General features: G+C 38.6%; 1 protein-coding gene across 2 annotated transcripts; it reads left to right on the top strand.

The window, feature by feature from the left end:
* Positions 1–4: 4 nt before the first annotated feature.
* On the top strand, positions 5–24,059 carry LRRC8B (leucine rich repeat containing 8 VRAC subunit B). 2 transcript variants are annotated; one of them, XR_011002232.1, is made up of 7 exons: positions 5–698; positions 12,483–12,537; positions 13,345–13,444; positions 14,091–16,249; positions 17,204–17,672; positions 20,301–21,658; positions 21,888–24,059. XR_011002232.1 is itself a non-coding variant. In XM_068199874.1 (5 exons), exons 4-5 carry the CDS (start codon positions 14,117–14,119, stop codon positions 17,474–17,476), a joined length of 2,406 nt encoding a protein of 801 aa, XP_068055975.1. In that variant the 5' UTR covers positions 5–698; positions 12,483–12,537; positions 13,345–13,444; positions 14,091–14,116; the 3' UTR covers positions 17,477–18,618. The 2 variants fall into 2 exon arrangements, 1 of the variants encoding a protein (XP_068055975.1); XM_068199874.1 differs by lacking the exons at positions 20,301–21,658; positions 21,888–24,059 and having other exon boundaries at positions 17,204–18,618.
* Positions 24,060–24,423: the final 364 nt, after the last annotated feature.

Below are 24,423 nucleotides of genomic sequence, written 5' to 3'. Positions count from 1 at the left end.
GCATTTCGAGTGTCACCGTCTCTATTTTTATTCGCTAACGGCCGGCGACAATGGCTTTCTCACTTCCTCCACCTCTTCCAACGGCTCGGGTTATTTAAACGCCGGCACGGAGGTGGGTGTTGCTGCCTGCGGGCCGGCACGGCCGCGGCGCCGCACCGAGGGGCTCTGAGGCGGCCGGGCTACCGGGAGCTCCCCGCTCTGCCGGGAGGGGCGGTCAGGAGGCGCCGCAGGTGAGCGGCGGGGCCGAGCCGCGGCCGAGCGCGGCGCTTTTGTCCGCCGCAGCTCCCCGCCCCGGCCCGTCAGCGGCGCCGCCGGCCGCGCCCCATTGGCTGCGCGGGCGGTAACGTGACCCCGCGGGGCCCGCCCCAGACGCGCCGGTTGGAGCCGGTGCCTCGCGCTGCGCCGCCGGCTGCCGCGCGGACGGAGCGCGCGGACCCAGCGCCGCTGCGCGGGCGGGCCGGGCGGCGGCGGCGGCGGCGGCAGCGGCAGGTAAGGGAGGGGCGGCTGCCGCTGACAGGTGCCCCGCGGCCCCGGCGTGCGAGGAAGGCACGGGCGGAAGGAGAGGGAGCGGCGCGGAGCGGGGCTTTCCGAGGGCAGCTCTCGCAGTCCCCGCTTTTCCCGGGGTTGCCCCTCCGCCAGCGGAGCGGGAGGGCGCTGCTGTCCTGCGGGGTGCCCGGCGCCGCTCGTCGGGCGACCCGGTGAGCCTGCGTGGCGGCCGTCCCGTCCCTCGGCGGCGCCCGGCAGCGGGGCCGCTCACCTGCCGTGGCCCCGCGGGCCGGCCGAGGCAGAGCGGGACCGGGCGTGGGGCGCCGAGCGGGTCTGTGGCCGCCCCGGGGCCCGCGGGCGGAGCTCGGCGAAAACCGCTCTGTGGTTTGCGTAACCGATATCTGCGCGTGTCCTCGAGTGACCCGGGCGCTACAGGTCGCCTGGGGCCGCTCTCCTCCGCCCCGGGTTCGCCCGGCTGGGCGGCAGCTGCCACCCTTCGGCCCCGGGAGTGCAGGCGGCACCTGCCTTCGAGCAAGGGGCAGGCGGGAGCCAAGTCCCAGCCTCCGCGCAAGGGAGAAAAGAGTTAACTCAGCGCTGAGGCCTGACAGTTCTGCGTGTCGAACAAAAACCGTCCTGTTTGTCGTCTTCCTTTCTCCTGCCTGGCCAATGCGTTTCTCGTTCCAGCTAGTCAGGGATCTTGTAGCAGCCCCTTGCGTGCCAGCCTCTCTTTGTGCCCTGGCCGAGTTGTGCAAGTGGCGCCAGGCTTTGTGCCCGTCTTCTCAAGGAAACTGGGGCAGCTTCCTGGCTTTGGGTCAGAATTTGGCCGTAGTGAATGCTGCAGTTGACCAGTTATGTAGGAGCGATTAAAGTAGATTTCCCTAAAGCTTAATTTTATATTAAGAATGTAATTAATTATGCTGGCAAGGTAAACTGTGTGTGTGAATTGGCCCCTAGTTTGGTCATTTAAAACTGTACCTGTGAGGTAGTCCTCAAACAAGCTAGAAGCGATGTGGTTTATTATGGTTTCAAGTATTTATGCTATATCTTCTGCTGTCTCTCAGCTTTCTTCGTTTGCTGAAAGGATAAGGTAAGGCATCAAGTGTTTCAGGTACCTTGGAATGTTTTTTTCTTAAGTGTCTTCCTAGCAGGAAGGGCAACAGATTAGGCCTTACTGGCCTGTCTTGTTTAACTTCAAGAGAGTGGTGAAAGCAAGCCCATAAGGCTTAAGTAGTGAAATTTTACAGTACTTGTAGAATTTATTAAGTATTGTCTATCTATATTGTACATATTTTCTTCAGAATCCATGTAGCTCAGATGATAGTGTGGGGAACAGAAGAGGTAACTTTCCTTCAGTATTTGTGGCCCTGAGCAGAGCAAAGGACATGAAAGGAATAGAGAGTGGAAATGAGAATGATTATGGTAGAGAACCAGTAGTTGATATATTATACAGGGGGGATTTTTAAGGAGTTTTATTGAATGTTTAAAGCATTCTGTTGTAGCCAGATAACAAATGTTTATTGGAGAGTTTTACATTAACATATATTATTATATTCTGAATTTTACATTCACATAATGCAATTGACTTATAACTTCAGTAGGATTCATGTAACTTTTAGAAATTGTGCAATATTAACTTGCTAGTTCCCTTACACTTTTGAGAGAAGGGAGTTGCTGGTCTGGCTTGTATTTGTTTCCTCTTTCGGGAAAACATGGTTTTTATGGGGAGAAAATTGCCTTTTGTTTATTGCAACTTACCAGTACAACAAGTTAATGAAAACATGTTGAATAATTTTTAGAGAGGGATCAACAGTGCTAAAGAAACATTCATCAGTATTTCAGCATTGTAAAACAAACCTTGTAGAGCAGTATGTCACTGTCAAAGAAGTATTTTTCTAAGGGGTTTCTGAAGGGGGATGGAGGGGGAAATCTTGTCTTGCCTTAGCTGCTGCTGTGCCTGCTCTGCCTGATGCGCTACAGGTAGCAAAAGAGACTGGCACTAATAACGCTACTTCAGCTTACAATACCTGCGGCTAAAGCCATAAAGCTTTACTCGGCTAGGGTTAGAAATGGATGTTTCGTGTGACTAAGGGATAAGGTGTGGTTTTTATGGGTCTCTGTGCTGCCTATCTAAATGTTTCTTGCTGCTCTCTGTATTCTAAGTGCTAACCTGTGGGCCATATTTATACTTAGGCATTCTTGTAACAGCTGTTCAGCTGTTGTCTTGTAAATCGTGTTACTCTGCCAGTTGCTTTTGCAGTTACTCTTTTTAAAGATAAGTTAGCAGTCTGTGCTGTGGTCACGAAGCTGTTTGGTTCCGGTATCATGGGTCGCCATGTAGAAGGTTGAGACATGTAAAGTGAAATTAATATTCTAAAGTTTACATATGCTCTCTTTAATGTTTAAGTGGTATAGGTTATAAAATTCCAGTTAGGGTTTTAGCAGACTTGGTGAGTTGGCTTCAGTTTATTGTATTTATGCTTGGGTTTGGGGATTATTTTCCCCAGGAGTTGTTAGTCTGCTACCAATGAGTTCTGGATTTAATTTTTAGCTTGTTGAAATCAAATTGTAATTCACTATTGAACTAAAGGGTCATAATACTTATGAATAGTTTCCCCAGATATTTGATTTAAACTTACCAATATGAAAATAGGTTCTTTGTAGTGGTGTAGTACCTTGGAAGGAAGGCAGATGATGCAGCTCTTAGTAAAGCTGTTACAAATGCAGTTCAAGGGACAGTGCTGACATTCTCTCTTCTGATATACACCCATGAGGATTCTAGGGTCTTTCAACAATCAGAAGAGAATTTGGAGAACTTGTAATGGACTTTATCAATTTAATTCTCATTGGTGTTGCTCTGTTTCAAAATAATATATTTGCACACACTGAGATAAATTATGTGACTGCATTTCCACCATAAGGGCTCAGCCTCCAAGTACATTTGGATGCTGTAAACTAAAATGCAACTTCTTATTGTGAAATTGAGAATTTAGTTGACTGTGAGAAACTAAAGGGATTAAAATGCTGGTAAGGGGTCCAGTGATACCAATAAGAATATGGTAGTAACACAATCTGGTTGCTACTAATTGTGAGTAGTATTTAGACATTGTTACAAGCACTTTGTTTCTTTGTGAGACAGTAGTTTGAATTGTGATTTTAGTTAGCAAAGTTTCAGTTTTGTGACACAACAGCTACAAAACCGTGGTCATGTAGTTTGCTCAGGCTTAATTAAAGTGACATTGATTTTTAGAGCTCTTATTTCAAACCCCAGAAAATGTAACCCCTTATTTCCCAGACATTATTGCCTTAGTTTTCTGGGGAAAATACCAATATTCTGTGACTAATTCAGGTTGGGAAATATTTATTTAGCTACTTTCTGGTATCTGAAAAAATCATCTGCATCCAAATATGAGGAGCTACTGAGCTGAAATTTACTAATAGCACATTGTGATTTTAATGCTGAAGTATTAGTCCTTTGAACTAATTTTTCCATCTGAATGAAAGCAAAATCTTGGTGTGCATTTGTTGTGTAATCCAAAATATTTGAAGAAGGGAGGGAATTTGAAAAATTTTAACTAAAACCTGTCTGTTTCTAGCCTGTGTTTAAATTATTCGCCAGATAAACTTTAATTTCCAACCTATGCCAATGCAAGTGTGAAACTGATTGTTGCTTTTCCAGTGCCTTTTCCAAGTAAACACTTTTTATTAAACATTAACATTGTTTAAATACTAACTTTGCAGTGACACTGACTACAAAGTTGGGAAAATTATTGCTTAATTGAAGTGAGATGGTATATGTCAATACTCAAGTGCTATACCAAAGAGGAGTTAAAAGCAGTGTCTGCTTTACTTCAAATTATTATTTAGTATCTTACAAATATGGGGCTTGGGGTTTTTTACTTCAAAGTTCTTAATTGATTCAGGTGATGATAAAACCTTGACTCTTGTTTTTGTAGTTCTTAAACTTGGCTTCCTACCAAAGTGTGTTTCTGATTAATACTGCTATCTGAAAAACCTTCCCAGCTGTTGGGTCCCTTCAGACAGCCTGCTCAAAAAAGTAAATTTTGCACAGTTGGAGACTTGCACCGCACACTTGGGTTGGATGGAAGTACAACACGTGAACAGAGGTCCTGAACTAACTTTGTGTTTGTTCAGGAAACAAAGCAGGATTACTGTGGATTTACAGTAGAATTCAAGTCTGATCACTTGTTTGTGGTTCTGAAACTTAGCATTGTTCTAGGAGATGTTTCTGATAGGTACAGCACGGCTTTCAGCTCTCCTGATCCCACGCGTATGTGCAGCTCTGAACTGTACAGTTATGTTCAGCCATGTACACTATCATGTACATACACTACCACACAGGGTGCGCAATGTGAAATTTGTCTTTCAGTCAGTTCATTTTATTAAAAGAAGAGATGCATCTGGTTGCTTTATCCAATTAGTAAATACATAATGCAGAGTAATAGGAATAGAAAGATACTTAAGAGACTGAGGGGGTTGTGCAGCCAGATTGCACACTGCTGGAGGATTCATAAAGCCTGTTCAATTTCCATTTCAAGCAGGCTTGTATTTGACTCCAGTCTCAAGTTTTTCTTACTTTGGGGTGGGGATATTCTTTAAAAAGATAATGAGTGTCAGGAGAGCTGGCGTACAAAAAGAGTGAGTTTGCATCAGGTATCAATTGGAAATCAATTTATCTGTTCTCATTATTCTATTTTAGCTGTTTAGACCAAACATCTAGAATTGAGTGTTTCTGCTTGTCAGGCTGGCATTCCCAAGTAACTGTCTTTCCTGTTAAACAAGATGAAAACCTGCTTCTTCTAAAAGGAGATATGAGCCACTACTGAAAATCCAAATCAGCTTTCAGATGTCAGAACTAATAGAGTGAAATGTGTTTCTGTATTGCTGCCCTGATAATTATATTTTCCTAGATGCAATTAAGTTCTTGTCTGTGGAAGCATTAATATTCCCTTCTAGAAGGTTCTCCATTAATCTTATGCAGCATCAGGAAAACCTAAAACTAAAAGACTATTTTTTGACCATTCTTGAATCTTGTGGCAATATTTGTACATGGTAACAATCACCTTGCAGAGACAGAATAATTTGGTATATATTTTTTGTGATCTCACTTGCTGTTTCCATTCTCAACATCTGCTATCCTGAGAGAGTGCTGCTTGGTCTTAGCAGTCTATAAATGTTGAAAAAACTTCGATATAATTTTTTCAGCCAAATGCTGAAATTTTAAGTTATTGGACTAGATAACCGTTCACATTTTAGAAACATCAGAATTATTCTAGATAGAATGAGGACTGCAAATACAAATTAGTATTTCTGAGATCGGACAAAGGTGATAACTGTTTGACCACTATTAGGAAAAGGAATAGCATGTATTTCCAGCTCTCAGAATCAAACAGAAGCTTACTACAATCCAAAACAGCTAAATACCTAGTAAGAAATTATTACTGTATAATATTCCTCATTTAAATAATTTTTAGAGAATAGCAGAAATGTTACCATAATTTTACAGTTGAGAAGTTTGAGTTGGAAAGAAATAAAATTACTTGCATGAAGCGATTCAGCTGTCAGAAGTAAATTATTAACTCGGTTAGGTATGGGTATTGTATTGGAAAACAATGTTTGAGCTATGAAATTAATGTAGAATAAAGGTTCTGAATAACTATAACCACTTTCCCAAGGAAAGAGGGTCTCTTGTTATATAATTCTTACTGTTTTATGCTGCTGGGTCCTTTGTATTGTTACTGCTCTTGAAGACTGGAGATAATAAGCTAAAATAAATAATCTGCTTGTAGAAAAATCTAGTAGTATTTAAGTTGTGAATATTCTCTAGTGTTCTCTCTGCTTTGCTTTCTGATGTCCTGAGCATGGCAGCACAATGAATTGACATCATATCTCTCTGACTTACAGAAATGAATGGGATAAAAATTAATTTTCTATTGTAGTACTTATCTTGGTGTGCAAAATAAAATAGATACCATTGATGCCCATTCAGAATGCTGGAAGGATACTGCTGATACCATTGTCTTATAGTTATGTAGTCATACTTCCCAGCATGAGAAAGACCCAAAAACATGGTTACAAGAATAGAAAGGTATAATAAGCAAACTTGAAAAATCTTATTTCATGCAGTTGGAAGGTGTCTGACTCTGTGTTAGCTGTGTTAGTACTGGGATGAAGGACTTGATGTATTGTTGTGTAAGATGGTTTCTGGGAGAGCTAACAAAGGTGCAGTTAAAAGACCTAGGCTGGAACTGATGAGGTTGCTTTTGGTGTCATCGTGCTTGTTTAGGAAAGAACCGGTGAAGAACCAGGGAGACTTTTCATATTTAATATTCCAAACTTACTCCAAGATTTCTTTGGAACTTGGAAGTAAAGACTGCAGTATCTTTAGAACTGAGTTACTGACTTTAAAACCTAATTGGGAGATGAGGGAATGACAAAGGAGGCCTGTTCTTCTAGATATCACTTGAGAGTGTGAACTGTGCCAGTTCCCTGGTATCTTCCTTGACACATTTGGGCTGGAATGCTTGACAGCATGGCATGCCTGCAGTCATCTCTGGAGGGAGTTGTCTCCTGTGGTTTAAATTAGCATTAGCTGTGTGCTGATGGACTATGTGCTTCTGTCCTAAGAAGGCAGATGCATTTCCAATACAATTCTCTCCCCTTCTCTCCACCCCCACTATTTTCTTATTCTTCTTTCTCTTATGCTAGAAAGACCCTTCCTTTAGTCTCCTTTCTTAAGTCACCGTTCCTTTGAGCATTCTTAGTCTTGCAGTTCTGATTCTGGTTTTGTTGCCTTTTTTTAATTGAGACAATAAGGCTCTTTAGACATCCAGATTAGGTTTGTATGAGGATGGTGCCTCTTGTTGCTGCAAGTATTTTTTTGGGTATTAGTGGACAGCCTTTGCTGCTCTGAGAGCTGCATCATTGCTGGCAAGTTCCTCCAATAATTTCCTTTTCAAAGTCGAATATGTGAAATATACAGCTGCTTGGAGAAATGTAAATTAATGGAGCAAACAAGAGTGCTAGATTTTCCAATGAACACAAATTATATAAGTTATTCATTAAATATTGGGATGAAACTAGGTAAGTATCTATTGTATGATCAATATAAAGCACTCTCTTCTGAACAGATGCTTGCATTGATATTTATTGTAGTCAGTATTTTAGAGGCTGATATGTCTCAAATTTTAAGTTATAATCTTAATTTGTATATATTAAAAATGCATCTCTGAGTTTGAGAATAGTACTGAGACAGCAGAGCTGTAAAAAACATTGCTTACTAGAAATGCTCAGATTTGATTCAGAGTCCAGATTCTGCTTGGTTCATTAGGGATCTCAGAAAGCACCATGGCTACAAATGGAGTTATAGGCTCTGGACAAGTGGACAGCTTGTTCTCAAAGAAATCAGTAATGTTGATGCAATTACATGAAAGCAAAACTGGTCTACCTTTCATTTTACTGTATTTTCTTACCATTGGAAGTCTTATCTATTTAACTCTATAACATACTTTTTCAGAATCTTAGGTTTGTACCTACTTCCCAATTTTTCTACATTTTATTTTGTAGGGTTTTTGTGTAAACTGATTGTCTCACCTATGTCTGGTTTTAAACTTAGGTTTAAACTGAATCTTTTTCTCACTTTCTAGGAGCATAGGTTGTGACCTATTTCAGATAGAACATGATCCTTCATTAGAGGAGAAGGCTGGAGAAAGTGTTTTTACTAGACAAAATATTTATATCTGAATGTGAATTTGTATTTGAAATTTCTCTATGGGCTAGCCTAGAATGAAATAAAAAGCACACTGAACTTTTAAATGCAAATCTTATAATGTAGCTTCATTACAGAGTTTAATCTTCAAAAGAGTGGACTTGTTTTTACCCTCCCATCTGCTAGTGAGAGTTAAGCTCAGGTAACTTCATGCACTTGGGCAGAGCTAACCAATGTGGTCCATTATCTATTGTGGCTCACATGTATGTCATTCAAACTGGAATGTTTGAGTGTGGTCCCTCTCCCTAGTGAGTGTTTGAACAGTGACAGCTTTTACAACCAAAGTTTATCTCTTTAGTGGCCTTCCTTGAATAGAGAAAAGGCTCAATACTTGGATATCAGTGATATTTAATGAGAAGTTAATATGGCTCAAGGAAGACAGTGGTCTCTTTTGGAGGCTGCAGGCATAGGAAGGAAATGCATAATGTAACATATCTAATCCTGCACAGTCAGATTTCAAGAATAAGTCTTGTGCTTGTAAAGCAAATCAAATTGGAGTAAGGCATGTTTTCAATTTAGATTAGACTGCAACTTTATAAAGACTTTAGACTATATATTTTTCTTGTGTTAAGTGTACCAGAGAGAGAAAGAAGGGTGAAACTGCCTTGAAGTTGGTTTTTTTTTTCCCACCTAAGGCCTTTTGTGTTTAGGTAGTTTACTTTTTGCTTTTAGGTAGTTCAGGAAGCTGAGATATACTTGCCATGTTCTACTTTTGTTTTTCTCAGCTTCATGAAGATATGGTAGTGGTAGAGGTAGTAGTTGCTTGATTTTAAGATTTTTTTTATCAAATTATGGGCTGTGCAGTTAACTCTGAAGCTGCAGAGTTAGGGTAAATCTTGTAAAGTAAAAATGTTAGTGTAGCCTAACTCACTAAATTTTAAACTATGTTTACAATTATTTTCCCCTAGAAATTACTTGGCTATATAGATTCATGTAAGCCTTCCCCAGAGAGCAAAGACTGATTTTTAAGCAGTGTAAAATTTTGCTGTTACTGTTCTACACCTTATGTTCAGCTGTCTTGAGAGCAGGAGTGTTTAAGAAAGGCCTCTAGCCAGTTCAGGGTCACATTGGTGAGGTTGTCTGTAGTTGTAATTTCTGAGTATTTGGAAGGACTTTAGGTCTTTGATTATTTGAGAGGTTGATATGGCAAACTTGAAATAATGTTAATGTAGTGTTGAAGATCCACTGCTTGAAGAACATGCTGTTTATTGTACAGTGTGGGAATGTCTTTGGATTTGTTTTAAATACAAAAGGATAATCACTTATACATGTTTAATTGTCACCTGTGATCTTCTTCAGAAGGAGCTGGAAAGAAGCTTTCTGTAATCTTGTTTGTGTTGTTCAGCATTCAGTGGAATACAGATTCAAAACCATGATCCCTACCAAAAAGGTCCTACAACCGAATCTGTGTATGCACACAGGTGACCAAAGTACAGATTCTGAAAGAATCACAGCTTGAAAAAGGGAGAGGCAGTCATGTAAATGCTTCTGCTAAGAATAAGTATGGCAGTATCATTCTTTATGGAGCCACCTGCACCAGAACTCTTGCAGTACCTCACTGTTTGCTGTTTTGCAGAATACTTCAGAAAGGAAGCAGTAACATGCCAATAAAATGAAAAGGTTTTTCCAGTAAATATTTGGTTTGGGTGATGTGTGTATGGGTAAAATTTGTTTATTTTTATTCCTTTGGGAATTTTCATGAGGGTTTATTTGCAAGGCTCAGGCTGTGTGAAACCCTAAGCAGGTACTGGGAATCTCATTGAGGAGTCTCAAAACTGCCTATGAAGCAAAACTGATAATGTGTTTACTTTATTGTCAAACTTATTTTTCCATCCAAAACTTGAGAAGAAAAAGCGATCTCTTTAAACTAGCTAGAAGCTAAGTTGGTACTGTAGTTCAGGAATGATTTTTGATAGAAAATTGATAAAACACATACATTACTTAGTGTGTCCTCATCTCCTTATCTAGGCTGAGAAGCAGCTGCAAGAGTCTAAAGAGACTGCCTGAAAACTTGGTGTGTGTGTTTCTTTGAGGGTGAGGAGAAAAAAAGGAAGACAGATGGGGCAGGGGAGTACCTGTTTAGTTGTATAAAGCTTTAGTTGTATAAACCTATTTTGATTAAATTAGTATGTCAGAAACACCAGTTGAATACTCTTTAGGGAGGGCAAGCAACGTAATTGCCTTGCTGCAAAGACATCCCTGACCCCTGACTAAATGTGCCTAAAATTCTGTGAGCAATGACCAAATGACAGAGTAATGCAGTACTAAGTACCCTTTTGGCAGGTGGAGGTGGTGGTGGCTGTCTGATGCTTATAGATAATATTTTTCAAAATGAGAGCCTTTTATTCACATTCTGGATATGTTTCTGTTGCTCTGATTTAATAAGTCTTGAAGTAACTAAAAATTACCTCGATATTAGTGATCTTTATTACTTTATTTTTCTGGCCTGTGTCTCTGTATTGGTCTGGAGTAACTCTCCTGAAGTCATAATTTGGCCTGGAGCTAAGCTTCATTCTTTCTTCTTGTAAGAAAGATTGCCAATTGAGTTAGGCCACTTTGAAAAGCTTTTATGGCTTTGATATGGGTTGAAAGCTGCTGAAGATGAGGTTTATCAAATCCATTACAGTTCAGCATAATTCCATTTGATTAGCCACTCTTGGCATACAGATAGGATTTGAAAGAAAAATATCTTCAGCAAAAATATCATCAATAATTCACATTTATGTTACAGTTGTCTATACTGCGTACTCCTCCAATGGGAAGCTTTATTTCATAAACATAGACTTGTAATGGATACACATTCTTCATTTGAAGACTTCAAAAAGTAGCCGTTCACCAGACCAGCTTTCAAGTATTTAAATACTTAATATTGTGACATTTGCTTTCTGCTAGAAAGTGTTGTAAAACCACAGCAAGAATGTAGTCTTTTTTCTGGAATGGGGACGAACAGCTTTCCGTTGCAAGGCAGAGAGGTGACAAAGCACTTTATAGAAACAGACCTCACAAAGTTACATGGGTCAGCTTCAGACTGAGTTCTCAGTCTGTACAAAAACAAAGCACTTTTTTTTTTTAGCATTATGTCATTAGTTGAAGAAGGTGTACTGAGTGATGCACACTCTTAAGTATACTAATGTGATTTTCAGAGAATTGGCTTAAGTTTAATTTTCTGTTCTTTTTGTAAATTTTAGGGAAAGTGCTTTATCAGAGAGTGTTAACTGTTTTATTGTACTCTGAATTTTGTCCTTTGTACTGAGCAGGTATGCCTCATTACCCAAGAATCTCCAGTAAACATTTAGTTATATGTATCATCTTGAAACATTAGTATCTCCCCAAGTCCCTGATGAGATTTACACATTTGTCAGGAAAAGAATTGCTCCCATCCTCATGCTCATTAGACCTTTCACATGATGTTAAACTCTCAGCCAATTTAATGATAATTTTGACTTTTCAAGTGTTTTTCTTTATTTAAAATTTGCTATTTTTACCTTTGGATCTTACTTTGTTTCATCATTCAATATATTAATCTTAGTGTGTTCTTTACAACTTTAACAGAGGTCCCAAGTCTTTCATTTTTATAACATTTTTATAACAAACTTCAAGCAAGAAGAATTGACTGGTTTAAATTTTAGGCTGGAAGGGAAAAAATGTTTTTGATTTTCTTCTGTTTACATTCAAATCAAGCATGTTTGGCTTGAGTCAAGATGTGATCCGGGTATTCTTTGCAGAATGAAAGCCTTAGTTTGAATGGGTTTAGTAGCTCTTTGTGCTTTTATACCGACAAATTTATATTCAAACCACAAGATTTATGTCAAAAGAACTCATTTTGAAGGCATTTGAGATGTGCTTTTGGAAGTTGAAGTGGAGCGATTAAAGAAATTGTTATTTTTCAGCTGTGTAGAGCATCTCAGCTGCAGAACTTGTAACTTTATGTCATTGCAAAAACTGTTGAGCTCAAATGGCTTTTAGTGCTTAGAAAGGGGACAATGAGAGAAGCCATTACTTTCTCTACTTTAGGAAAAGCAACTTTCAGATAGTGAACAAGTAGATAATTTGAAGGGGGTGGCATCTTGTAGATCTTTAGATCTTTTACTCATAGATGTTGGCTCTTTGAAACGCTGTTGTGGAAGCAGTAATGAACTGCTGTTCTAATATTCGCGGTTTTTGGAGTCCAAGTATTTCACAATCTTATGACAATTTATTTTCCTTACAGGAGTGTATTGTAACCATCCAGTCCTTCTTCAGCTGCTTTCCCTTGTGTGGGCCTGGTAAGTTTTTGTATTCTATTATAAATAGCTTTGTCATTTCAAGAAGGGTTAATTTATTTTGGGTCATTCTTTCCACTTGAATGTGGAGTAAGAATCAGGTTCAGCTACTGTTAGACTTTTTATAACAGTTTGTCATCTCTGTTTAAAATTGAAATGTACTTCATCAATATATTATAAACAAGAGCTAAGTGTGCCCAGGTAAGGTCAAAGGCATCCTGGTCTGTATCAAAAACAGTGTAGCCAGGGGGACCAGGGCACTTCCCTGTGCTCAGCACTGGTGAGGTCCCACCTCGAGTGCTGTGTCCAGTTCTGGGCTCCTGACTACAAGAAAGGTATTGGGGGGCTGGAGTGAGCCCAGAGAAGGACAGTGGAGCTGGGGAAGGGTCTGGAGCACAGGTTCTGTGAGGAGCAGCTGGGGGAGCTCATCCAGGAGAAAAGGAGGTTAAGGGGAACTTACCAGTCTCTACATCTGCCTGAAAGGAGAGTGTAGCCAGGTGGGGATCAGTTTCCCAAGTAACAAGTTCATAGTTATTTGGGGGAAAAAAAATTACTTCCTTGTTGAAGTGGGGCTTAGCTGTAGGCAGTTTCCCTGGGTGTTTGGGGATTTTTGTGTTGATGTGACTGCAAAACTTTGACTTTGCATTCTGCATGATCACATATATACATCCTGTTCCATTTCATGTAGCTGTAGTAATGCAGAGCTTAAAGGAGGCATAATGAGGCAACAGTTGTAATGAAAGCTGAAATGTTTGCTCTTTATTTACATTAAGCCATTAAATAAGTGTATTCAATGTTTTCTCCATCCAGAATGAAGACAAATGTAAAGATGGCATGTCCAAGGAATTTTAAAAGGTGTAGACCTCCTGACTGAGCAGTGCTGTGTTTTTTATCCTCTTTAATTAGTAAAGTAAGTATGAATAAAACCTATGCTTCTGGGAGTTAAATGTATATATGTAACAATATTGAACAATAATACATTGTGCCACCTTAATTTTAATTCTGCCAATACGCTTAATCCTTTTGATGGGAGAAGATATGGAATTATGTATAAGAATATGTAATACACAAGGGCTTTTTGGGAATTTGTGTATTTTTAAATGGGCAGAATTATTTAATCTGGTAGGAAGTTCTAAATTACAAGAGCCATCATGTTAATGTACCACTCTGATTTTGGAATTATTCATAAATAAGAAATCACTTATGTAAGTTTATGATGGTAGTGAAGGACTGCTAATAATACATCTGCCACTTCTTTGACTTACATCTGTTTGTTGCTTATACTGCAGCAGTACCCAAATGTTTGGTTTTAATATACCTTCTCTCATGCTAGTTTCACTTTTTAAGTTTTTTTGCATTCCCGAGAAGCTTTCCTTAAAATAAATCCATGAGATGATGGCTGGGGTCAGGTTCCAGAAGTTCTTGGATCCTTTTGCTATGCTCTGGAGTCCAGGAACTGTAAAAACAATAATAAACTTCAAGTATATCATGGTGAGATAAATTGTTTTTAACAATTCTCTAAGAATGTCTTTTTTTTTCTTTTTTTCTTCTACCAGCTGCTGTTCTCTCACAGGTGAAAGTCATGATCACGCTAACAGAACTCAAATGCTTAGCAGATGCCCAGTCATCCTACCACATACTAAAACCATGGTGGGATGTCTTCTGGTATTACCTCACCATGATAATGCTGCTAGTTGCTGTGCTTGCTGGGGCTCTCCAGCTTACTCAAACCAGAGTATTGTGTTGTCTTCCTTGCAAGCTAGAATTTGACAATCATTGTGCTGTGCCTTGGGATTTAGTTAAAGCCAATCTTAACATGTCAGCTAGCTCGACAGCACCAATAATCATCCCACTTAAAATCCAGAATTATCTCCATCGGCAGCAGTATTCCTACATCGATGCAGTATGTTATGAGCGACAGCTTCACTGGTTTGCCAAATTTTTTCCATACCTAGTGCTTTTGCATACCTTTATTTTTGCAGCTTGCAGTAATTTCTGGCTTTACTATCCTAGTACAAGTTCCAGGCTTGAGCACTTTGTAGCCGTTCTTCAGAAGTGTTTTGACTCTCCCTGGACAACGCGTGCCCTCTCAGAAACAGTTGCTGAGCAGTCTGCGAGGAAGTTGCCGGTAGCCAAATCAAAAACAGTGATTTCATCACCTCAGAGTTCAGGAGACATAGGGGCCAGCAGACAGTCCCTGCCATATTCACAACATGGCTTGGAAACAACTGGAAGAGAAAATTCCAGTGTTCTTGACAAAAAAGAAGGGGAACAGGCTAAAGCTATATTTGAAAAAGTGAAGAAATTCAGAGTACATGCCGAAGAAAAGGATGTCGTATACACAGTGTATATGAAACAGATAATAGTGAAAGTCTTTGTAGTTGCCATAATAGTAATTTATGTCCCCTACTATTTATCGTTTATTACACTTGAAATTGATTGTGTAGTTAATGTTCAAGCCTTTACAGGCTACAAAAGGTACCAGTGTGTTTATTCGCTAGCAGAAATTTTTAAAGTTTTGGCTTCATTTTATGTTGTTTTAGTGATCTTCTATGGATTAACTTGTACTTACAGTTTGTGGTGGATGTTAAGAAGTTCACTTAAACAATACTCTTTTGAGAAGTTGAGAGAAAAAAGTAATTACACTGATATACCTGATGTGAAGAATGACTTTGCATTTATTCTTCACTTGGCAGATCAGTATGATCCTCTTTATTCCCAGCGATTTTCAATATTCCTGTCTGATTTGAGTGAAAATGAACTCAAACAGATAAATCTTAACAATGAATGGTCAGTGGAAAAACTGAAAAATAAACTAGTAAGAAACTCCCAAGACAAGACTGAACTTCATCTTTTCATGTTAAATGGTCTTCCAGACAGTGTCTTTGAACTGACAGAAATAGAAGTTCTAAGCCTGGAACTTATTCCTGAAGCCAAACTTCCTTCAGCTGTGACGCAGCTTGTCAATCTCAAAGAACTCAATGTTTATCATTCATCACTAACGATGGATTATCCAGCAGTCAATTTTTTAGAAGAAAATCTGAAAACCTTGCGTTTGAAGTCTAGTGAGATGGGAAGAATTCCATTTTGGGTCTTTCATCTAAAAAACCTACAAGAATTGTGTTTAACAGGATACTTCATGCTAGATCATCACAACTCCATATACAATGACGGCTTTCAGGGGCTAAAAAATCTGAGATCAATTCACTTAAAGAACAACCTTTCCCGTATACCTCAAGTGATTACAGATCTTCTGCCTTCTTTACAACACTTGTCTATCAACAATGAGGGAAATAAACTGATAGTGCTAAATAACCTGAAGAAGCTGGTAAACCTGAGAACCTTGGAGCTAATCTGCTGTGATTTAGAGCGCATTCCCCATTCCATTTTTACCCTAAACAATTTGCATGAAATTGACTTAAAAGAAAATAATCTCAGAACAGTGGAAGAAATAATTAGTTTCCAACATCTTAAGAATCTTTCTTGCTTAAAATTGTGGCACAACAGTATTTCGTATGTCCCAGTGCAGATTGGTGCATTATCAAACCTGGAACAGTTATATCTAAATTATAATAATATTAAGAATGTTCCATTGCAGCTATTTCTTTGTAGAAAGTTACACTATTTGGATCTTAGCTATAATAAGCTAACCTCCATCCCTGAAGAAATCGGTTATCTGACCAACCTGCAGTACTTGGCTTTGACAAAAAACCATGTAAGTAGAACTTTGAATTACTACTCAAAACCAAAAACAGACTTAAGCTGCTATTTCTTCTGGAATAGACTCTAGCGCTTGTGGTGTTCACAATTAAAGTAAATCCAGAAAAAAGGGGTGGTGCTTTTTTAATTACTAAAGCTTTGGTATCAGTAAAGCTCACATAATACTGAATAAGTACTATCCTGATTTGTAGCTGCTTAAGGGGCTTTGATCCAGAGAAGGTGTAGGTTAGCATGGCTGCAGAAACAGATCTTCCCTTTCCCTGCAGTTGTCAATCCTATGTAGTATTTTAGTGGAAGTGAACAGTGTTTAATGTTTACCTTAAAATGTCAAACTAAAAGTTAAAGTAAATGAGCAGGTGGTTGATGAGCAGCTCGGGTGTATGACTGGGAAGAGGGAAATAATTATGGTTGGTAACCTCACAATCAGTACTAAACTGTCTGGCTTATTAGTGTGGAGCTCAGGCTTGTGACTTTTGTTTTCATTGGTGAAGCTGGTTTTGGATGTTAGGTGTCAGTAGGTTGGGCCAGGACGACTGTACTGCACAGATAACTGCTTGTACGGCTTTCACAACACAGGAGCTGCTAATGTCTCTCCACAGTCTGTGCTTGTTCTTCATTAAGGGATTCTTAGGAATAGTAGGCTCTTCCTCTCCCCTGCCACCTGCACACGTCTGCATGCAGTTCTGCATGCATGTGCTCCTCCTTCCAGGCTTGACTTCTGCCAGGAGCTGAGCAGCTTTGTAAGAAAACAGGGATAATAAAACCATTGTAGTGCTCTCAATCACTTGATCACATAATGATAGAGGAATTACACTCTTCCTTTTCCTTTCATAAACTAAGAGGGGTTTTTGCCCTCAAATAAAAAGAGGAAATGTCAAAACATGCAGCTACACATAGGCTAACACCTTCTAATGTACTTTATTTTTGTTCTTCTCTTTCCTTTTCCTAGATTGAAATGCTGCCTGATGGATTATTTCAGTGCAAAAAGCTGCAATTTCTTCTTCTGGGAAATAACAGTCTGATGAATTTGTCCCCTTTTGTGGGTCAGCTACTGAATCTTGTTCAGTTAGAGCTCACTGGAAACTATCTTGAATCACTTCCTGCCGAACTGGAAGAATGTCAGCTCTTAAAGCGAAATAATCTAATTGTAGAAGAAAGGTTGTTAAAAACACTTCCACCTCGTGTAAGAGAGCGTTTGCAGGCATGCTCGGATAAGTCCTAAGTTTAAAATGAAACTGCATCGTTGCATTCTACAACTCTTGCTTAATATCTCTCTAAAGATCTGTATAGGTAGAGAGGAGTGAAGGAGAGAGAGCAATTTAAAAATCAGTCTTAAACTTAAATGCATTGAACTGAGTTGATTGTATTGGAAAAGAAAAATTTATTCACATTCAAACAAAAGATGCAGCCTTTTACAGGTAAACATGTTTGAATTTTGGAACATGAATTGTTGGTTAGGTTCTACTGATTGAAATAATTCAGCTAAATATTTATGGTAGTATTGAAAAAGAAGAGATGATTGCCTGGCTACGATGAGAGTGTATATACTTCTTTCCTATGGGAGTTTTTTCTCTTGATAGTGATAATTTAAAATAGTTTTATTCCTGCCATATGAGGTCTAAGAACTGTCTGGAATTATTTTCTAAATATGAACTCTTCTCTAACTTAGGATTTATTAAATTAAAAGTTTAAACTATTTGAGCCGTTTAATTGCATGGGGTATACGGAAAGTAATTTTTCAGCATAAATTAATTTTTAAAAGCTTTTGACAAGTACTAAGCATTAATTCTATAATTGTGGAAGATGCCATTTGAATCTTGCTATTAAATACCTAGAACCGGTTTCAGCATTTTGTCTTAAAAATAGTAAATACAAAATTAATTGTTGCCTAGAAATTGGGAGGAATCAGAAGAATCTGAAGTAACTGTTGTGCGCATGTCCTAGAGAAGCAATCTGACATTACTGATCTTCAGAAACAATGATGGCAAACAGAACACAGTATAGTTGCAAAGTTGTCTTCTGTATGTTGTGAACATCACAGGTGTTAGTGTAGTGTATGTTGCTGATTAATATTTTATAACTTCTTATTACTGACTGCCTCAGTGCAGCTTCTCCACACCCAGTTATTGGGGAGAGGATGAAGGAGGTTTGAGGTTTGTATTAGATAGGGACAGAAAGACACGGATAAAACAATCTAAATAATCAAACAAATTATAAGCATTTGGGAGGAAAAGACAGGAAGCATTATAAGCTTTGCCTCTTCCAGGGATGTAATAATTTCATAAATCATAGTGGTGGGATAAACTCTTATGCCATCCTTAATACTTGCAAAACTGGATGGAAATAAAATGTTTCCTGACTTCATTCTTCTGCTGTGCGCTGTTTTATTATATTTGAAGTCTTAATTCTCATTATGTTTATCATGTTCACCACAAACATAAGTTATGCCCCTGGGGAAAGAAGAGGTTAGCATTCTTTCCAAAAATACATTTTAAAACTTTAACATAATACAGTTTTCAAAAACCAATCTCAGTTATGGGTTAAGCAGATGAAGTATACTGCCCTTAATTACTTTGTGTTCAAGAAGTGTGCTAGCAAACTGCATTCCAGTTTGTAATAACAAACCATCACAGATAAAACTAGTTTTAGTACTAGACTACTTGTAGTCATCTCTTGCTCCCATTCCACTGCCAGTTTTGTGGAGTGTAATATTATTTTGAATGAAAATGCCCAAACAAGTCTGATCAACATGAAAGTAGATGTCTTTGTAGGAGCAGTGCAAGAGGTGCATGTTTATCCACTGTACTGATGGCATTCCAAAGACCTTTGTAGTTGGAGCACTTTTCTTCTCAGGGAACCAAAATGTGGTAAAACTAATTGCTTTCTATGTAATTCTAGAAATGTTTAGTTTAAACTGGTTAGTTGTGTTTATGTGCAGACCAGTGCTGCTTGAACAGTGTTTCATAATGTCCATATGTAACTCCTCCAAACTCTGTTAACTAATTTTGAGTTGTATAACAGTCCCGTAGGAATTGACATGGTTCATCAACAGAGCTAGCTGTGGTACATGTGATTAAACCACAATGCATTGACTTACACCCCTGTGGCAAGACTTGTGTTAATAATTGCAATAGGCCTGTCTGGACTTCATAACATAACATTAAAGAACACTTTATGCCAGAATTTGACACTGAAGACTTGCAGTCTAATAATTTTTATCAGATTAAATGAGCATTTTCTTTAAAGCTTTATTCTAAATTAGGAAGCTGTGTTGAAAAGTTAAATCAGCAAGTAATTGACTTGGCCAGTAGCTTCAACTTCTTAGGAATGCATCAGTCCTTTTCCATAATGAACCAAACTGATGAAGGTGAAAAATGATCTTAAATGTGTATTTTACACTAGTTCTGTCAGGAGTGAATTAACAGAAATAACTTGGAGAAAGGTATTTCATTTCTAAAATTGTGGAGGATTTGAGACTCAAATGTATAATTAATAGTAATATTGTTTTATAGGCTAAATGGGTTACATTTTTTGCGGACTTTAATTTGTTCACTCTGCACCCCTCCAGGAGGGTTGGATTATTTTAGTTGCATGTTTTGATGTTTAAAAAACACCCAGACAAAAGCCAGAACGTGTAAAGGCTATGATATCTAGCCTTCTTTTCAAACCACAGTGTGCCTTTACTACCCCTTTTGTACCATTAAACCTAATCCAAGTGCTTAGAATTGAGGATGGAAACAAATGTAACTCTGAATTCCTTGAATTCTCTTCAGCCATTACCTTAATATTCACTGTTTCTTCAAAACAAGGGAATTTTCAGGGAATCAATTTATGAATCCACTGTCAAACTTTGTACAATAATACTGTTGGCATCTAGTCTTTGTGTAAATAATCATTTCCAATCAAAAAAAGGCTTTTCAACTTGTTTGTGTTATATTGTGTTTAAGAACTTTGTATTGTGACCTTCCGTATCATGAATGTTTTGTTTAAAGATTAAATTTTTGTTTGCATTAAAATTCTATGAACTGTTCTTTATTTTTTGTCAGAGATGTTGCATTTAATGCAAAGCTCAGAAGTTTGCTTCCAGCTGTCTGTATCTATGTGGTAGCAGGTCTATCTTCTACAGGATAGTGTGAAGATAATGAAAAACGTTGGGAAATGAACACTATGGTCCGTGTCAAAAGAGTTTTCATATTCTGGATTAGGAGAGAAGTTCTTGTGTTGATTTAGAACAAAACTTCCTTCTTAATTGTTGCTACAGAACCTTTTCCAAGTCTTCCACTTTTGTGAGCTGGGTACGTATCAAATGCAGACTGGATTTGTACTGGGAGAAGCAGGTGGGCAATGATTCTCTCCCCATCTTGGCACATACAGTTGTTGTGTGGCTAAACCACCATAAATAATGCTGCTCGTGGTAAATCATGAATGTATTTCAAGTATTGCATTTGATGTTAGCTCAAACATCTCATTTCTCTTGAAATGCAAGATGATACCTGATGGCCTTTTCTGCAGGCCTGCATTTGACTCCATGTTCTTAAAATAAGGGAAAAAGCTCAGACTTGCAAGTAGTATTACATATTCAAGTAAAAGTAAAGTATTTTTATTTTTCGAAATGAGAACCTTCCTAGTAAATTTTATGGAACTGTGGCCCTTTTTTCTTGGGCATGAAATGAAATAACTAATAAAATTGATGAAGCTTACCTATTTCGACAGGTAGTGCTCATAAAATAAAGCAGATGATTATTTTAAAAAATGTTTTTTCATGCTTCTACAGATTTGTGTATTTTGTTTTCATGGCAATTTATTGTCACTCTAATAGTTAAAATTTTTTTAGTCATTAGATCTTCATCATATTAACATAATTCCTTGGTTATGTGGCTTTTTCATCTTCAAGAATGTAATCTGAAGTTTGTTCTGTAACCATTTCTAATAAGTGACTCTCTCTCTCTTCCCTTTCTACCCCCATAAATCCAGGATTATTGGAAACAACTTGGGAGCAAATATATGGCTATAAGTTCTGAAAGCAGGAGGTAGTTCACATCATCCTGTGGATTGTTTCTAGGAAGGATTTTGCAGAATTCTGTCTATTTCTGGAGATCAGGAATTAAACAAGCTCTCACACTTATTTGGCCTTGTTGGTGGGCAAGTCCCTCAAATGTGCAAGCCTAGTAGTGCATTTCCCAGAGGGATTGCAGAGACTGCAATATAGCTCCAGCATGATAGCGAGTAAAGTAGGCTGTGCCAAGGGAGGGGGAATGGTAGTTGTTAGGAAGAAGTAAGCAGTGATACTATGGTCCTTCATGCTTACAGGATACAGCAAAGTTTCAGGAATTCCTGTGTCTGGGGAAGTCTCCATCCTGGCACTGCATGAAGAGTTTCTCCCCATGCTCCATTGCTAGGACATGTAGGTGATGCAGGGGGCAGTAGCAACCCACTCTGGGGCTGGACTGGCATCTGAAAGGGTTCAGCCATTATCTCAGTCTAGTGTGTTTATTAAAGGACCATTACATCTTTGTCTTGTTGCTTCTTTATGTTGCTCCATTTGTGTGAATATCCATTCCCTCTTTGTTCAACTTCTGATAACCAATAATCTGTTATTGTTACTTTGTACAAATGTGCACTCTTCTTTGTAGGAGCCAGCTAAAAGACTCTTGGGTCGTATGGATATGCAAGTCATGTGCATGTAACACTTGGAGATGTAGAGAAGAGAAGATGAAAATGAGTCCACCTTCATGGAGAGAGGAATAATTCCTCCAAGTACTGGGAGAGATGGTTATTCCTGCTTTGCCCAGCAGGCTCTTGGGAAGTGTTTCCTGGGAAGTAGAGCTTGCTTGTAGGTAGTTCTGGCCACGTGGTGCTTAACACAGGGAGGTATCAGTCTGTAGTGCTGTTAAACAGGTACATTTATTACTTGCTATTGCTTTATTCCTCTTATAAAAATGCTATTTCTATATTTACTGCTACCGTTTATGTGTTACTTATAACACCCTGAACAAAAGTTATTTCTTTTCCCCTACCTCATACTTGCATATCTGTCTATTGCAGAACAAATACTCTTGTCAAAAGATGTTGTAAAGCAAGTATTTGAAAAGTGTGGAGGAAAAAAAAAAAACAGTCAGTGCAATCTCCCTGGCAATGCAACCTGAAAATCTCTCAAGTCAGGGTTCAGGCTTCTAGTATATGGATGGCAAGGGGAAGAAGGAATGTAGTTCCTTACTCTTCACTGCAAGCATAGCTAACCTACAAGTAAATAGTGAATTGATTGATCATTTGAAATTGGCCTTGCTCAGTAGCAAAAATGCATAAAATTGTGATGAGACAGTTGGGTGGGGTTTTTTAGTGAAGCTGTTCATTATAGCTAAAGGTGTTCATCACTCTGACCTCTGTGCTTTGACCCTCTGGTCTAACCATTGTTTTTGCTTTTGCTGGACCTTATGCTGAGCTGATTCTGTGCAAAAGCCTGGCTTTAGTTTTCTGCTGGTTTAACTAGCTGAATTAGTCTGGTACAGTCTGGCAAGTACCAAAAGCAGCAGAACAGGACAAAGATCAGTACCTCTGATAGCTGCTTAGGGTGCAACTTGGTATTTGCTTGCAGAGTAATTATCCTTGGTTGCCTCTTTGGTTTTGTTTGCTTTTTTTAGTTATAGTACAACATTACAGCCGAATGGGCATGCCTTTTTTACATTGATTATAATGCATATACATAACTACATATAGTCACATACATAGATATTGAATGACAATCTGGTATTAAACTGGCTGAGGACACACAAATATACTAAATATGTTTATCTAAAGTAAAATCTTAAGAAGTGGAAAGTGTAAGGAGAGATTTAAAAACACTCTTCAAGAGTTTGTAAATAGCATGTCTTGAACTGTTATCAGATAACAGATATGCTCAGTTGCTATGGCTGCCTGAAAATTTAGGAACAGAACGGAAAATAATCACACTTCCATGCTGTGTAACCCATGATGACTGGTGACTATGTGGGCTCATTAATCCCTAGCACTCTGTTTTCCTCAGGTTGCTTGTGTTTTATCTAGATTAGTGCTCTATTATGGAGCAGTGATAGCAGTTTCTGTGCTCTGTATAAAATTTTCTGCTACTTAGGGATGATTCTGGTTCTCCAGCAGCAGTTTCTGAATTGTATTTCAGTGTGTGTTAAGGTGACCCAGAGTTGGCATTGCTTTTTATGAGGTGGACAAAGTGGCTGTGTCAAAGCAACACAGTGTAGTGTAGTGGGGGAGGAAAACTGAAGAGGGGAGAAAAGCTAGAGCAGGAGCTAGTCCAGCTGTTGTAGAGCAAGTCATTTGCACTGCTGAATCTGGCTGATGAGAGCTACTGCTAGTTTTTCCTTCAAAGCAGTCTGTCTCATTAAAGAAAACTGCTGGAGTAACTTGAGGGCTGTGCAGGGGATTGATTCTGTAAGGTGCTGAGTTTTTGAGTAACTGTTTAGTGAGTGTACTTGACTCCCACCCAAAGCTAGCAGAAGTTCAGAGTATTCATACCATTCCAAATAACTCTTTCAAGTTATTTAACTCGTTCTTCAAGATGTGTTGGTAAAAGGATCTTGTAAAACAAATGTTGTTTTATTTTTTTTCTTTCTGTTCTGTGGTTGTAAATTATAACATATGCCTGAAAAGGAAACAGGTAAGTTTTCTGGTATAAAAAATAGCTAGAAATGAGCAACGATGTCAAAGGCAAGCACTTATGAATCTTATTTTATTTAAATCTGTTTTTATGCCAAGTGGGTGTGGTTTTGCTGGCTTGAGAAATAAATCCACTAAACAGTCTGAACTGATAACGTATTCTTTCCTGTATTGCTTCAGAGAAAGCTGATAAGCTTAGGTACAAAATTTTAAATTTGCTGAGTCTTGCTTTCAGATATAGCTGCCTGTTTTTCTGGATTTAGTAGTGCTAGCATATTATAATGATAGGTTGATTTTCATTGCCATAGATTTACATAGATCCACCACGATATAAACAGAGCCTCATATTCCATAGCAGAGGAGACTGAAATTCTACATAACTTTTCAGGTTGCAGTAGGCTACTATACATAGTTACATTATTTATTATGTTAAAATGGAGGCATTTAATAAGTTAAGCTCACAAATAAAAATTGATAGTCAATAGAGTAGTGCTTCTGATACCTTGATGAAAAGTGGTG

This window comes from Anomalospiza imberbis, chromosome 9 (assembly GCF_031753505.1).
Source record: "Anomalospiza imberbis isolate Cuckoo-Finch-1a 21T00152 chromosome 9, ASM3175350v1, whole genome shotgun sequence".
NCBI lineage: Eukaryota > Metazoa > Chordata > Aves > Passeriformes > Viduidae > Anomalospiza > Anomalospiza imberbis.
Note: the sequence above shows the minus strand (reverse complement) of the source record. Positions and strands in the feature narration are given on the sequence as shown.

Coding starts and splice junctions, on each gene's coding strand:
- LRRC8B (XM_068199874.1), top strand. CDS start 14,117: ATGATCACGCTAACAGAACTCAAATGCTTAGCAGATGCCCAGTCATCC. Junction 16,250..17,203: donor TGGCTTTGACAAAAAACCAT/GTAAGTAGAACT, acceptor TCCTTTTCCTAG/ATTGAAATGCTGCCTGATGG.